This window comes from Tigriopus californicus, chromosome 12 (genome assembly GCF_007210705.1).
Source record: "Tigriopus californicus strain San Diego chromosome 12, Tcal_SD_v2.1, whole genome shotgun sequence".
Lineage (NCBI taxonomy): Eukaryota > Metazoa > Arthropoda > Copepoda > Harpacticoida > Harpacticidae > Tigriopus > Tigriopus californicus.
Genome location: NC_081451.1, coordinates 195943 through 213007, shown reverse-complemented (window position 1 = coordinate 213007; position 17065 = coordinate 195943). Strand labels below are relative to the sequence as shown.

Below are 17065 nucleotides of genomic sequence, written 5' to 3'. Positions count from 1 at the left end.
AAAACTTTTTATATTGATGAAAATTAGTTGGAAAGAAAAATGGAGTAAAATAGAAAAATATCCAAGGGAAAACATGAGTATGGGAGAGAAAATTATCCCAATAATGAAACTGAAACCTCCAGTTAGCTAATATTATTGAACTGAAAATTGTTTCCGACCTTTGCCAATCTTTTCACGAACAATTCATTTCCAATAATATCCCGCTCAATTGCAGACGTCTCCTATTGAGGCAAAAATCAAAAATCATTTTCTACTTGTGCATAAATGCTGTCACCATCGAGGTGATTGTGTCAAAATTAGGCAAATAATCCGTCTCCCTCCATGAAGATCAGGACCCCTTGAACAGGATACCAAGAAACAACTCCCTGTATGTCAAAGCTGGATCTCAGTTCCATTCAATCAGTCAAGGTGTCGACATTCACCAATTACAACTCCTGACGTGAACAAGCAAGCTGTATTTCACACTTTGAAGCATTCTCCGCCTATATCAATAATACATTACAATCACAGGTAGATACCCACTTCCCCACAATCATAGCCAGTCACCATATTATTTCATATTTTTCATTTCGTTGAATTCAACCAAGTAACCTAAATGGTTATTGAAGGCATTTTGCTCATATGATCAATGTTTCCTGAACAACAAGCTAGAGCCCCCAAAGCACAACCGAAGTGAAAACTCCAAAACTCCTGCGATAGTGCTTGTGATTGAACTAAGATTGTTGACATGCAATTAGTTTTATTGTGAAAAAGTATGCAATTTAAGCATAATGATAATAACAATGCTCAAAAACAGCATCTTTTACTTAAAACAGTACAAAAACTGCAACTGTAAACTGGTCACAGTTCTCGAGGCTGGCATTTTTATTGATTTTGGGGTTTAACTAGACATTTACATTGCTTACATCTTAAAGCTCAATTCAGTCATCGATGAATTTTAAGTGAAAAAGGCATATTTTGAAAACGTGTCATAAATATATTGGGAAAAATTTGTTCACGCACCCTACCCCATTTTTTGGGATTGGTAGCACATAAAAACCAAGAACTTTGACCGTCAGAACATGTTACTCGAGTATCGTATCAAAAGCAAACAGCTCATCTTAAAAGGGTAAAATCTATGTGAAGTCAAACGTCTCAGAATATCAGCCTCGAGTGTTATTGACAAATGCTTAACATGGTTCCTAGGTTACCTAATCTTGGATCTGAGGCCTCATAATCAAATCCAGCCAACATTTCAGCTGGATCAAGATGCGTTTTCTCGCGATTGGTTTGTTGGCGATGTCACTCTTGTTCTGCCAAAGCGTGTCCTCGTTCTACCTCAAACGATCAGACAGCCGCTCTCATTTCTCAATGCTCTCATCCCCCTCACGTCCAGAAATAGTCCCATCCGACTCAGAGGTCCCGAAGAACCACAGAGTGGCAGTAGTCCCCACCAATGGGCGGTCACGATCCAAGCGTCAACTCGTGTTACACGGAGACGATCCTCAAACCGCCATTATTCGCGTAAGCTCTCTTTTCCTCTTTGTGTGTTTGCTTTTGGGTCCCGTTGAAAAGAAAACGGATGTCAAGTGAGGGAGCGCTTTGCCATCACTGGATTAGGAATTGCTTGCCTTTGTACCGGCATTGGGGATTTTTTTCCAGCCTTATTAGTGGAAGGCAAATATTAATAAAACTTGAGATTTAGATGCACTCTGTTATTTGGTTGATTTTTATTGAATAGTACAAGAAATGTATGATAGACAAGGAATCTAAGGAAAAAGGGATAAAAAAAATCATGGTATCAGTAAGTGCTGCGTTATGACCTGGGCAAGTAAAAACATTGCATTTTGTCGAAAAGAGGAAAGGTAAGAGGGTTAGCAAAAATTCTCGTTCTGGAAAGTTCAGCTTAACAGACTCATTTTATCCCTTTGAAAGGGAAAGAGTCAAACCTCTCACATTTCCTCTCTACGCTCAAATGTTTTTACTCTTAGCATATTTATTATCCTTATGTTTTTCTGCTCTTCCAGGAAGGTGTGGTGAAGGTCATCGAGTTTGTGGGCTACGCTCTGGCCGAATTTGCCATCCCAAGATGATCCTATTCCAGTCGATATTAGGTTAATAAAGTCATATATATCTATGAAGGAAGTGATGAATGAATATCAATACACCATGTGCCTCTTTCGCTCGCTATTGCTTTTCTGCTTTTCTCTTTCGGACTTACTCATTGGCTTAATGACTCTTTTTCGGCTGGGACAAAAGGAGGTACAATTAATGGTAGCCATTTGTGGAGCGAGCCACTCCTTAACTATATAGCTTTGGATTGACTCGTGAGCCCACAGCGTCAATGAGCAATCAGGGGCTCCATTCATTCATTTCTTTTGACTGCATTCGGTTCACTACATGGGGACTTATCGGTAGGGCAGAGGAGGGTCAGAAGAGAAGCAGATGAAAACAGTCGAGGCATTTTGTAGTCTGTAGTCTAGTTACCACCTTGTTAAACCCATAGGATAGTTGTCGAGTTATTGCTGGCATGTAGTGGACACCTACTTTGCCGTGAAATGCTTGAGCGAGATCAAGAGGATGACAATTCTAGTGAAAAAGTTCACATCGAACGACTTTACGGAGACGGCAAGGTTGAAATTTGAAGGTCTATACAGAGTGTTTTCCTCACACCAGATGGTCTTAGCGTGACAAAGGATGACTAACCTAATTCAAGGCTCAATCCAACTTTTGGGTTAAAAGCTATGCCCTTCCAAATGTCACTACAATTCGGAACACAAAATGCAAATATTTGCCATTAACAAGGGCAACGTCACCATTGGACAGAGACTGGTGGGGAAACGCAACTTTTTATCCAGATGAACGGAATGCAATTTTCCTTCACACAAGCTGGGCTCATCTTGGCATCTTACCAACGTGGTGCTGCTAGCTCATTCAACTTGTGCTCTCATTGGGCAGAGCATTAAATACCTCAAGCTTTTGACACGGACGTCCGATCGAGATCAAAACGGACTAATGCTTCCAGTATCTACTAAAACTTAACTCGCGTAATGCGAAATGCATTTCAGTGATTGGGATGGAATTACTCGTTTTCCCCAGTACCGTCCCTCCACAATGGTGACGTCGTCCTTGCCTTTTGACACTTTGAGTCAACAATTGAACTAACTACCTTTTGAGAGCAATTGACCTTATCATCTAGTGGTGTAATGGAGCACAGTCAAGGACGTGCAATCATGGGGTAGTTTTCAAATTATGAAACTGATAGATATAAATAGTCAGAATAACATAGAGTAAAAAAAGTACAAAAAAACATACAATTGAACAATTTTATGCCCTGGTCACTAAAGTCCTTCTTGAAGAGACGAATGCAGGCCAAGTCCGCCCGCCTCTCCTCTGTAGAAGAGTCTAAAAAAAGCAAAAAAAAGAGGAGGTTCTTAACGATAAAGAGCCAAAAAGAGGAGGTTTTGAGACATAAATTGAGACTTCTTGCCAGTCACAGTACATAATAAAGACCAATGGACCTTGACGGATTGGTTGATGATCTGATAATCAATTTGCTCCCATCTCTCTCTCTCCCTCCCAATGTTAATTCCGAATTCAAATACTTAAAAAGTTGGCCTGGCTTTTCAAACGAGTATTCGCAAATATGGAGCCTAATATTCGGTCGAGGGATGCCTCGCCGGTCCAAGATCCATGAATCATGGTCTCAATGGAAGTGACAACCCCTGCAACCCTCGTTTGTTTTCATTGAGGGCATTTTCGCGGAAGGCTCTTCTTCGCCTTACTTTGTTATCATAACCATCAATGCCCTCCCCATCCCCCTACCACCCTATGAAGTGAACGCTAATGCATCAGCGTCGTTACTCACAGACAAGTGGAACGGGAGCCAAAAAAAATCATTCTTCTCTCCTCATTAATTATCGCTGGAGTGGAAGGGTCCGAATCCTTAGATCTCTAAGGTGAACTACGGTATTAGCTGACTTTTTCTAGTGGTAAAATGAAATATTTCCAAGTGATACCAAGTCATAGAACCACATTTGCTAACTTCATGTCCTCCATTGAAGAGATTCCTCTGCCGTTAGAGATGACACCAATCTAAGGGCGGCTTTACATTACGATGGAAAACCAGGATTGAATCCGGTTTGAGGATGGAAGTAGGATTAGTGCTGGGGCGAGTCCAGCAGAGGACTCGAGTCTTTTACTGCACTCAAGTCGAACAAAAAGACTCATTTTGCGAATTTTCAACCAAAGAGTGATATTTTTTGTCACAAGTCCTGCCTTGAGTCTTTTAAAAAGGGCTCAGACACGAGTCTTAGAGAAAAGCCGCCCTAAGACTACAACTCTATGGATTTGAAGAAGACGGCTGAGGAGAAGGAGGCTATGTCAAAGGCCTCTGAAGCTAGCAAGTTCAAATTTAGGCTGGCTGCAACGGAATAACTAGGCTATGTATGACTCCACCAATACCCTTCAATGATTGGGTGACCAAATTCAAGTTGGGGAAAGGACAATGCATCATGGAGGTGATTTACCTAAGCAGAAAGGAAAAGATACTGGAGGTTTGTTACGCCTTCATCATCAATGTCATCAGTATGGCCAGCCAAAACTTGCATTTAAATTTGGTCTTTACTGAGGGCAAATTTACATTAAAAAACACCTGAATTTGCACAAAAGTTTGCAAATAAACTTTTCAAAACAAACCGACTCCTTCTGGAGGGTTGTAGAGACTATTTTTGCCTACCAAATCAAGCAATAGTCAATCATCAAAAGGAACAATCTGTCACAATAACTCTCAGCACCATATTTTGAACCTATCATGCCTGGGTAGAAGAGGCTAGCCGTAGTACCGCATTGGTTGAGCATCTGCTCTCCAATTTCCGATTCCTGTTTTGATCCCTGGCTAGCCAAGTTGAAGCTTTCTTGCTGTATTTAAATTACATCATAAGTTGCTACTAGGACTGCTTAAATGGGCAAACCTGCAATCATTCCCAAAGGTGAGGCAATAATTAACGATGGCTATGATGACAAAGCTGGAATATTCCTCAAGTGAGACACCCATCATCAGATGACAGGCCGGGCAAGAGAGCTTTGCCGTCTGATTTCGTAACAAACAAACAAGCCTGGGGAGAAGATTTTCGCTTTCTTCACGGTGCCTCACAAACAAATCAGCTGGATTAGAATCTTGAATCTATATCTTGAATATTGCTTGCCAAAAAGATATCTTTTTATAAATAGCAAATAGTTAATGACACAATGAAACTAACGCTCAACAATTTTGTTATTAAGATTAAGTTTCATTACATATTAGAGATAAAATTTCACTGTTTTCAAGTTTCTTGAAAATGGTTGCAGGCCAATTCTTTCCAAGTCATCCATCCATCTCCAAGTCATTTGCTGACCCCTCCTTGGAAACATGTTAAGAATTGTCTGATGTTTAAAGGAGATCTATGTTGCACAAACAAACAGTATCCCAGTCTTAAATATAGTGAATGTCCTAAACCTGCAATTATTAAAGAGTCAGAGTTAACAAGATGGATGGATGGAGTATATGTGCAGGCGGGCAGTAGTTGTAAATCTGTAACCTAATTTGTAATTTCAAGTCAAATAGATTTCTGGAAAAAAACGAGGAACCCTTCAATCTTACTATTTTCTCCATCGAATTGATACTATCTATTTTGAAAAACTTTCAAATTGCCGAAATATTGTTATTTTTGTGTTGAAGTGGATGAAATTGGATTATGGATTGCAGAAAAATGTGGCATATTGTTGACAAAATTGCAAAATTTGCAGCTGCAATAAATTTGCACATCATCCTGAGAAGTGCAAGTTATTTTCTGCAATATTTGGCCGACCCTAACCATCAGTTATTGGATGCAGTGGTTAGCTTCATCATGTAGCATGAATTTGCAGATGTGAGACACCTTTTCATGCTGCTCTAGTCAGTTACTGTCAAGAGCTTTCCATAAGGGAAAGCTAGCTATTGATTCAAAAGTGGGAGATTTCTTTGCATGACGCTTATAAAAGTGAGGCTTGTAATCCAAGCGTTCCAGACAACTTGAATGCATTTGCCATTTCAGCAATGAGTGCTTGTCCAAGCTTCTCTTCTTGCAAGAGGTTGTGAAATGGCTAACAAGTTTTAGGTGTTTTGACTTTTTGAAATCTGAACTTGAATAAACTACAAGTAAAAAGACCCAGTTATTAGATACGCAGTTTTCTTTTATGAGAACCAGTTTTCAAGGTATGATTTTACTTGAAATCCTTCAAAGCCAAATCTGATTGGTAGAAATGTTTTTCCGCTCATGAGAAACTTACTTTCCAGCCACCTGGGAACACAAGCCTTGAGATGGTTTCCTTTGCATGCATGAGAGTGAACATAAAACCTCTGAAAAGTGGTCCTCATAAAAGAAAAAGGAAGCTGTGACTGCTGTAAAGTGAGAATCTTCCTTGTTGTGTGCTTGACTTTTCCGGGCATTGGGAAGTGAAAAAGAATACACGTCTAGTGGGTTTTCTTTTCCGTCGAGATAAAGGGATTGCGGTTTAAGATACGGTTCATTCTAGTGCCAGGGCAAGTCCGGACTTGAGTCCGGCAAAAGAGTTGAATCTTTTACTGTTGGCTCAGGTCTAACAAAAGGACTTGCCTTGCGAAATTCTATGAAAAAATGAAGAATTTCTGACGAGCCCAGTCTCGAGTCTTTTTGAGTCTCCAAAATCGAGTAAAAGACTCTTTTGCTCTTGGACTCGAGTCCGGACTCGCCCCAGCTCTAGTTCATTCTAGCTTCAAGTGGTCTTTGGCGCATTTGCCTTCCCATCTCTTTCACTTTTGCTTCAAAATGGTCTGAAAGTAATTACGTGCCACCTCAAAAAAGTCAAATCTATCTAAATACACAATAATAAAAAGCTACCCGCCCAATAACTTTGTGTCCATTTGAGCTATGAAAGAAGCCTGATCCAACGCAAATCATAAGTGGCTGGCTAGGGAAATGGATAGGCGTTTTTTTTGCTCTTCTCCTCTCCCCTCCATTGTCATGATTTGATTTTTGATCATTGTAAGAGAACATGAGGCACAGGGATCCATTATGAAGCCCAGGGCTCATATACGTAGGGGAGGGGAATCCATTGTGAATACTGGGGAGTGTTTCGAAGGAAATATCCATCCAGAGGGCAAATGTGGGTCGCTTTGCATCAAGAAATGTCACACATATTGAATCTGTCGCGTGATCCCTATGGCAAATACAAAGCGAATTCCTCAACCTTGGATGTTTGTATTTGGTCTCTAAAATGTGCATCTCTAGAAGAATTGGGGTTTGACCTTAAAAAAATAAAATTATACAAAGACACAATGAGCGCGCAGGCATGAATCTTGTCTTCAAGGAACTTAATTTCCAAAGTTGATGTATTCTATTTCGAGTATTATGAATATTAGTAGCCCACTAATACACGCGATTGACAAGCCATCAGCCTATCCAATCAATTAGAAGTCCATCATGCGCCCCAAAACAGGTTTTCTAGACCAAATTTAAGAGACTTGTTTGTGTCGATCTCAAACGGGAATGCACAATTGAGCCGAACTGAATGTTATTCCTACTTTGGAAGATTCTTCAGATTGGACCTCTCTCCCCAATCTTAACTCAATCAAGTGCCTCGCTCGTTGATGCTCCAAAAGCACTTTGAAATTGATTGCCCAGTGTCCGTTCAGAAACCTTCCCCAAAATGCCGGGATTTTATAAAATATATGTAGCGCCCCATATTTGAGTACAGTATTGGCCTAACAGGTCGATCCATCAATGGAGAAATAATCAAAGACACGTGACCCCCCCAATGTCCAGGAGGTCAAACCAAACAAGGGACACGTGTCGCTCCTTTGACTCTCGAAAACGGCGAACTTAACGAGATGGGCGAGGTTCATTTAGGCTCTCCAAGTTTTGGTTCAACTGACTTTCGATGAGACATTTGTGTGTTTGATGTGTTTTGACGAGAGTCAGGCCCATTTCCCTTGAAATGAGAGACAAAAAAAACACGAATGTCCTCTCCTGTACGTACATCAAAGGAAGAGAGAGAGAGATACATCCATCTTCGTTTGGAGTCAACTTTGCCATTAATGTCACTTTTTTGAGAGCCAACCAAAACATTTGTGTCGACTGCTGAAGAGGGAGAGCATATCTGGATGTGTTTCATCAACGGAAAAGCCGCAAGAAATTGGATCTTCTTGCCATGGTCTCGCAAAAACATTCGAGACCACATCACGTGGCTTCGAAAAGCTCATTTATTGAACAGATTCTACATCCCTCGCTTTGTTAGCGGAGATCAATAATGAAGATCCAATGGACCAAGACCGAAATGAAGGAAATGTGGTCATCGGATATTTTGTACATACACAGCAAGTCGAAAGTGCAATGAGCGAAACCTTGATTACATCTTAATCCCATTTAAGCTCATGGCAACCCTTGTGGGCTTTTTCTCCCTCTCCAGACTCCCACAGACTTCAAGATATACTGGATATTCAGGCTGAATCCAGAAGCCTTGACATGGCTCGGGATTTGGTATGAAAAGTGATCCAACTCGACTATTCCCTTATTCCCTTAGATAGGAGAGATATGCAGAAATGAAGTCACTCAAGGGCTATTGGAATTGCTATTTTCTGCTCAAGATATGCATGGACAAGGGGAAGAGCAGAGATGTGTATGTATTGTGAGATGAAACAAGGACATTATCCACAGATATAGAAAAGCGTCAGATGCCAAAGTTGACTCTTGCAAGTGTTTTTTTTTAATGTCAACAAGACTCCCCTGAGTCCCAGTTGCACAATGACGTCATCCCATCTCCTGGACGGTCAGTTCTAGTTTTTGATCGTTTAAGTATGGCTACCTGTCTCAAAAGCAAGAGGTTCCGTGTTTTGGATCCTTATTTCTTTGCTGACTTGAGATACAAGCATGAGTTGTTGGCAATCATCCTTGAGAACTGAAGGGACAACTAACAGCTGACGTCATTCCAGGGAGCAAAACTAAAGAAAACATGCCCAGCCAACCTGGACTGTGTTTATATATTGTTTGCCATCAATCTGACTTTGCAGACTTGTTGAAGGAAATGGTATTTAAATATTAATCCAATATGTTAGTTTTTACTATGATTCAACTTGATCATTGAAAGTTCAGTTGGATTATAGCATGAGTTGGTTGGAAGGAGTTGGGGGCAGATGACAATCCTGTCTAAGATGAAATGCTTTGGCCACCAGAAGACAGTTCCGGATATAATTTGAACGCCTATGTTATGCATCTTTGAGCTGAAGAAAGTAAATCTGCTTGTCTGATGCAATTAATCATGCTACATCCGGTAATGATCATGAGACTGCTTTTTGTGGTTTAATTTTTCCAGCCTACTTGACATCATTAGTTTCAATCTCATCCCTCGTTTCAAAACTCTAGGGTGAATCCGCATCTATGGCCTACATTCATGAAAAAACGAAAGAACTGGACATCGATCGAACAAGGGAATTCCTCGAGAATTACTCACATCGAGTCCTCTTTCTTTTGCTCCTCTTTCACCCTCACTCATCCCCTCTTCCTTTTGCTCCCTCTCTGGTCTGGCTGGCAAATGATTCTCGGTCCCAAGCATCATTCCATTACAAGCACTTGACACAACAGGGTGACCACGTCCACTTTCTGTTTGACTCACATGAATGGAAGTGCTGCTGCTGCTTCGGGGATTTGTCGGGAAGCCACCCTCAGCTCTGTATTGGAGTCAGCTCCGCTAGCTCTCACGAAGTACGGGAAGCCCCAATAGTTACTTCCATTATGTCAAGAGACTATCAACGAATCCCTCCAGTTGATGAGAGTTTTGGAGGTCTGTCGGTGCCAATTGCTTTTGGAGATGAGAGCCGAGACAAAGTAATGGAGGAGAGGGTTCGTCGGTTCGTCACCGAATGTTAACGCACTGATGTCATCCATGCACTTTTGAAGGCCTCTAGGGAGAATGTCCGGGTTCAGCTTTTGACAAGACAACGCATGCGAAAGTGCAATTGTGAAGAGAGACCTTTCTTCGAAATTCTACTTGGGATTGCTTGTGACGGGCATATCAAGTTCGATTGGATACCTGGGCGGCCATTACTGCCCAAGAGATCATCATCACCTCTATGGTTTAATGTAGACAGGATTGAAAAAGTCAAAATGGCTATAGTTTGTTCTTGGTATGGAAATCGAATCAGTGTCGATGATCAATAGTTATTTTGGAATGGATATTGTGCCACTAAATGTTGTCGAAGTTCAAATTGTGTCAGAGTGTTATTATGATTCTACAACTTTATTTTATCCCACGAGGTGGTCTTGGAAAATTGGAAACTTAAGTGTCAATTCGCGTTCAAAATGCCTATGAGGGAAAAAAAATCGTCGCCGAGATGAAAGACGAGCGAAATGGCGTGCCTCTTAGTACTTGCTACCCCTTGCGAGTGCTTCCGATAAGCTTTTTTAACTATGAAAATAGAATTGAATGATGGTAATGCAAAGATGCCTGAAGCACAAGTATTTGGCCCCATTGAGTCATTGTAGAGGCTTCAAGTGCCTTTTGCGAGGACCTTCAGGCCCTCGAGAATCCAGGCTGGTTAAAACAATCAAGTCCTTCTTTCTTCTTTCTTGGGCTCCTTTATTGTTCAATTAGCTGCCCTCTAATATTCGTAAAGAATATGTAGGTGTTGATCCAGCAACAGGATTTAACCATTTTTTGACCAAAACACCAAGGACTAGTTCGGTCTGCCAACCCTAATTCGTTGGTTGATCAGATATTTAATGAAAATCTAGTTCAGTAGACTAAGGTTTTCGTTTTGGGTTCCTGGAGATTCGATTCTTAGTAGCGGTAAAGAGGTCTGCAAAAAAAGGAATCAAGTCAAAGCGTCGAAGCCAGAGTGAGGCATTGGTCGAAACACTTGTTCAGATTCATTCCTTTGATAATCAAGTGTCAAGTTGATAACGCCAGATTATTGGCGAGAGTTGACGTTGATCAATAGTTTCGGGAGGAATGCGGACGTGTGCTTAAAAGTTTGCTTTAGATTGTTTTTTTTTTTCCTCTTTCTTTCTCTCCCCTTCGACTCCTTTCGAAAGTTTAGAGCGCAGACATTCAGACCCCCCCTCCGCCAACCTTTTCTGACTGTCGATCTAGCTCTTCTTCAGGATTTGGCAGCTTATCGCTTGAACCAGACCAAAAACTTGGTCGGTGGGTGGGACGAGTGGGACGAGCCTCTCTGATGAATCATCAAAATCACTTCCAAGCCAGTGGGAACAAACTTTTTGGTTGTATCCTCAACACTAACAAATTCAGACAAGCCTTTGGACGAAAGCTTGGGTCCTGATAATATCGAAAGATCTACTTGCTTTTGTTTCAAAAGCAACCACGGTCACACTTCCGACGTCAAAACCTGAAGGGGAATGGCTTGTTGCGAATGGAATTAAATCAAGAGGGTTTCATGTAAATGAGTTTCTCATGTTAGTCCCATTGAAACCAGGCGCGGAAGTTCTTCCCACTGGAAACTTGATACTTAATGAGCGAAACTTTCAGGGATCTCAGCACTCGCAAGACGATGATGCTCTTCATGGAGACTTGGGTGGGCGGCATCCCTTCATCACAAGCAAGGTTGCGTGGCAACAAATCAAGTACATTAGTTTTATGGTCCCTTTTTATCGGCTGGCTGAATCACCTACAATTGTCTAGTTTTGAGGTAAAGGCAATTTTATGGAACTGTACGATAGTCACTTTTAGTAAATAGGTTTCGCGACTGATCTTGTTTTGATGGCACATTGCAAAAGACGCTCACATAATAGGTATAATAGCAAAGCAAAGGTAAATATTTTTGAATGATTTCAGCCATATGTTTATTTGAATTATGATTCAGCTTTTGGAAACTAGTATTTTGATTGATTATTGACTTGAAAAATCTACCTCTGGAAGTTTGACCCTAGGAACCAGCTCATATCGTGAGCTCCTGCCGGCAAACCCCTTTGAGGTAACGTTTGTCCCAAGGACTTTTTTCTTTTTTTGTATTTGGGGTGCTAGGCTCGGAGGGGTAACCTCGCCTGGCCAGCGAAGATAGCCATCACATCTCACATCATCCGTATAAAGTTCCGATAGGCAGCGTCGTAGTCCGTATCAGATTGGTTCTCCGTCTGTGGGCGTGGTTAGCGTCTAAAAGTTTCCTTGAGAAAGGTCGGGGAGGAGAATCGAACCGGGGACCTCTCTCATGTTAGGAAACTGCGCTAACCACTACACCACGTCTCCTCCAGAACCTTGAAGCCTTATTCCGGGGAAAATTCTTTAAAAAAAACAAAAAGGTAAGGGAGCTGCAATTGATAACAAGAGGTGCTCTAAATTTTAATATAGTGGATTAGGTTGTCACTTATCAGTTCAACCAGAGACTAGATGCCATAGCATTGAAATTTAAATATGTATGTTCTCTGTCAAAGCTGACAATGAATCGTTAAGGGTTGGTATCTCTTAAGAGCCTTGACGTTTTGAACATTGGGCCTTATCTTATCCGAAGGCCGTGTGTAATTGCTTGGCACTCGGTTCCACTCTTTCCCTCTCTGTGCGTGTTCCATCTCCCTTGGGTCCTTATATATGTATATTCATCCTCGAAATACTTTCCGATAATCATCGCCATTACCGGGTGTTTTCAATCTGGGATTGTTTTTGGACCAGGTCCAAATACCTATCTAGGACGCCCGTTTTCAATTCCTTCTTGTTCCAATGTTCCAGGCATAAGAACCCACTTTGTCAACCCACATAAGAAGGGGGCATTACCGCACGTTTTGAGGAACTCTAAACTGATCTTGGCAGTGTGTGCTTTCCTGTGCAAGAAAGTGAAGCACTGTCAGAAAACATACTTGGCACATAAGCAAAAATGCAAATTCATGTTGATTGGCGCCTTCATTTGAACCATGACCAACAGAGGTCTCTCCAATCAATTTGACTGCTTGAGATCCTTTCTGCTTATCATGCAGTTAATGTGCTAATTTATTTGTTAAATGTATGGCTTTTCAAACATTCTGTCATACCCTCAAGGTTCCAGCATCATTATTAAGATAAAACTCTCTCGGCGTACATTTTTAGTTTTCCCGGGAGTTTTCAAATTTTGCCTCAATTTTTTACATCGTTGTTCTAAAATGGTTCAGGTCAAGAAATGAAGATTACTTGAAAGCACCAAAATGTTTGAAGGGTACGAAAACCCCTTTTTGGGGTCTCATGTGACTGGACTAAAATTTATTCACATCTATCTCTTCGATGCCTGCACACAAGATCATGATTGGAAACGCCCATATTAAAATCAAAGTGACACATACCGTATTTCACATATTTCGACTTTGTTTTTCGAACAGTGCTGCCAAAATCCAGACTGAAGAACAGTTTTATGGGCACTTATTGCCGCAACCAATGGGAGGAACAGATCTTGTGCATGAGAAATGATACCAAGGACAGTGGTGAGTCTTTCACTGTGGAATGAAAACGGTGCCACACGATTTGCCAGCGGATCAATAACAAACTAAAAGCTCGCCGTTCCTCTCCATTGCGACACTTGTCACCAAAAAGTGGAACGCACAGGGATAATAAATGAACTCCCCTCCATGAATATGAGATCCAGCCGTGGGTTCAACCAACCCTTTACGGTAATGGGCAAGAAAAGAAACGCAAAAGTGCATCCTTAAGCGAGGAAGGATTTCAATGCATTCTCAGTCCATGGGATTCAATTTCTATTTCCACTCTCACCATCAACTCTATAAACAAAGCCATTTCGTGAAACGAGACCAATCCTCTCTTTCCATTACCTTCTGATCATTTTTAGTCAGTCCATAGAGATCGAAATCTTAGACTTAGAGCGGGAAACTTAAACTTAATTGTCGTTGGGATGCCACCAGCTGGTTTGGTTTGAGCCTCTTGAACTTTCCATCCAATTTCATAAATAATTCACAAAGGGCAAGCTACTAGTGCTTGGTTGAGTCCAGCAAAACTCGGACTCGTGTGAGTCCTTTGATTTTCTGACTTTTCGTTGGAGTCGACGAGTCCGGACTCGAGTCCGACACATGATTCGAGTCTTTTACTGGACTCAAGTCAAACACAAAGACTCATCATGTTTTTACTACCCTAAACAAGGCTAATCGAATCATCATTCAAGGGATGCTTTCTCACATGGTCTATGGTCGATTCGTGAGGAAGAAAAGTCCCGTTTTGAGACGAAATTCTTAGAAGAAGAAAAAAATGAGTATTGGTTTTTTTTTTTGACAAGTCCTGACTCGAGTCCGGGCAATTTCTCCTAAATCGTGTAAAAGACTTGAATGCACTCGGACTGGTGTCCAGACCCACCCCACCACCGCAAATTAGGGTTTTAAACTTCAGGGTGACGGATGGCTCTTCACCCTGAGATGACAGAGCGCTTGATTTCATCTGGTGGTGAATATTCAAAGATGCAATTGAAAACGTCATTCCAGTTTAGGACCTTAGAAAATGATCCAAGGACTGCGAAAATTAGTGCAGCAGACCAAGCAGAAAATCCGCTCTTTGAGCTCTTTGGCCAGAGGTCCTGGATCTCGGTAGCAGACCTCTGGGATGCTGGAGGTTCTTGGATCCAGACGGAAGAGAGGCTCTTTCATGCCTGAAAATCTTAGCATCCAAGGAAGGAGTTTTATGGTTGTTTGGAGCCAGATCGAGGTACCATCCTCCAAGTGTTCCCCGCCTATTTCCCCAAGGACCTGCCTCCTCTCCCTCCAATTTTTCCTTCTTCGAGATGAAACTCATTCACTTCAACATTACTGGCAGTTCTCCCGTTTTACAAGACCCTTTTTTCGCCTCTCAAAAGGATCGTCTTCGCTCAATCTTGGAATAATTTATATGATCTGCCTTAGAAGGGGAAACTGGAAAAGCGGCTGGGTGGGATTGGCAAACATGTGAAATTCAATGCATTCTACACGTACTTTCAGCACGCAATGGAAACAATTTCTAAACTACAGGTTTACTAGAATGACCAACTTGATCACGAATTTTCCTCTGTGACCTTTCAGACAGAATCGAAATGGTCTCATCATGCCCAATTGAAAGTGTGTGCGTCCAAAAACCCCGAGCGTGATTTGGAATCACGAAGAAACATCCTCTGGATCCCTTAATCTTCCAGTCAATAAACGTCTGGACTCTTCCTCTAAGAGTAAACCTGTGACTTTGACCACATTCCGCGGATTAGCATCTTGCCGGGTGATCTCCTCAACTCCTTCCAATAACTCAATATGTTCTAAAACCTTGATGCCAGTCCAGCCAGAAACAGAACAAAGCCGAGATCACATCATGTCCAAATCGACCTTATTGTTCAAGGAGCAATAATGGCCACAAGTCAAACTCAAGAGAATTCACAGAGTTGGACGGCAATACATTTGCTCGCTTTCAATTCGTCTCCAAGCCTGCCTTTCGACCTGAATTACTACAAATGGGATGCCTTCCGATAAATTCAAGCTAATTTTTTTCTCAGTATTTCGACTCAAATTGGCACCATAACTATTGCTTATCTTCTTATCCCACAACCGTTCAAGAGGGTACAAATATTTCTAACACTTGATGCCAAGCCAAAAAAGAACCGATTTCATTGCACACAAGGAAAAAAACCTAGAATGATTCCCATGGTGGAACTGTTTGTTGCCCCATGAATATGATATTTGCCCGCAGCAAAAAGCGTCTATTCTTTTGTGAGGACCTATATAAGGGACTCAGAATCGATCGTCAATTCAATCATATGGTTCCAATAGCTAACATAAACGTGCAGTAAACTCACCCAAATCTGACCAATTTATGTCCACACTTCTGCTCACTTCACGCTTACGTAGATGTATTTCTGTGTCAAGTCTTGAATCAAATACGCCTGTTCTTTTCACTCTCTGGTAGCAAAAGAAGGACCAAAACAATGTGCTTTGACGCGCGGATCTGAAGCCCACAGGGTAAAAAGGGGACTTCTCCTTACATTATTCACCCCTCCTCCAATGCGAACTGACTGAATCTCATCTCGGAAAGGGCTGCCAGCTCTTCCAAAGAACATACAGAACCCCCCTTCTTTCAAACCCCAAGCACCCTCTGCCCCGTCCCTCCTCTGTCTGTGGGTGCACCCTTCCTATGGGTGGATTTGGGGGAGCAGCGCGCTTGGTCTTGAAAAGAATGGGCGGCATCGGGGACTGGGATTGAACATGGTAGTCCAAGCTGCCAACGAACCCTCGGATGGGTACGATGATGTGTGGGTACAGACGAGGATTCAGAATCACAATTCACGGGAGAGAGACCCCGAGTACTGAATGGTACATGGAAGCGATCTCTTGGGCGAGCGTCAGCTTTTGGGGGAGAACGGGAATCAACCATGAGGCAATGCCACCAATAGCGGGTGGTCGGACTAGATTTTTGGCTTTGGAATCGGAATTTGTCAGTGAGAAAGGGTGCTCATATGTATTCTTGGGTAAATAAACTTAGCATTGGAAATGAAAATGAGTGGAATTCTAGCATGGACCAAGGCTGGCTGGTCTGTCTGAGGACACAGCGGGAAGCGCTAACTTAAGCAGAGGAAAATTGGACAACACGTTTCGAAACAGTTTAATGCATAGAGCCCTAGGTAGAAAAATGACAGTCTGAAATCTATTTGGGTTAAGGAAGCCTGCACTTCAGGTCTAAAAGGATTCCAAACACATGTGGTTATGTGATCATAACATTAAGCTTATAAGTTCAATGAGCCACAGGACTGACGAGCTTATTACTTTGTGTCTAACTGGAACCATGCAAGTCACACAAATTCGAACCGATATGATTTCCTTCAAGTTTTTCAATTTCATTTTGTGTCCCTTCCAACTCACGTTATTGCGCAACAGCTTGGCTTCCGTAACATTATTGACGATCTATGTTTTCTTTAACTTGCCCAGGTCTTGGTGAAAACAAGCTTTTACTTACTTAGAACCTGAGGAATTAAATGCTCATGAAATTGTTGATATTCTAAGATGTTATCTCAAAGAGTAGATGCCAACTCTATCCAACCGTGATCAAAGTGTTTCTGAAATAAATCTATCCATCGATTTTAATGCCATGAACAAAA

At 41.7% G+C, this 17065-nt stretch overlaps 2 protein-coding genes across 3 annotated transcripts in view; one reads left to right on the top strand and one right to left on the bottom strand.

Annotated features, from left to right (window-relative positions):
• The window catches only part of LOC131891441 (protein artichoke-like), a 23286-nt gene extending 7237 nt beyond the window's left edge, over positions 1-16049 (bottom strand). The window contains exon 1 of one of the 2 annotated variants that reach the window (XM_059241010.1): positions 15770-16049. The gene's annotated coding sequence lies outside the window, so the exon portion shown is untranslated. The remainder of the gene's footprint in view (positions 1-15769) is intronic. The other variant, XM_059241007.1, reaches the window with a different exon arrangement.
• LOC131891444 (uncharacterized) lies at positions 58-2169 on the top strand. The gene is made up of 3 exons (XM_059241013.1): positions 58-510; positions 1239-1503; positions 2007-2169. Exons 2-3 carry the CDS (start codon positions 1249-1251, stop codon positions 2070-2072), a joined length of 321 nt encoding a protein of 106 aa, XP_059096996.1. The 5' UTR covers positions 58-510; positions 1239-1248; the 3' UTR covers positions 2073-2169.
• Positions 16050-17065: the final 1016 nt, after the last annotated feature.

What these genes read in the sequence shown, in the direction of transcription:
- LOC131891444 (XM_059241013.1), top strand. Translation starts at nt 1,249, where the DNA reads ATGCGTTTTCTCGCGATTGGTTTGTTGGCGATGTCACTCTTGTTCTGC. An exon ending in CTCAAACCGCCATTATTCGC is followed by an intron (nt 1,504 to 2,006) that starts GTAAGCTCTCTT and finishes CTGCTCTTCCAG; the next exon opens with GAAGGTGTGGTGAAGGTCAT.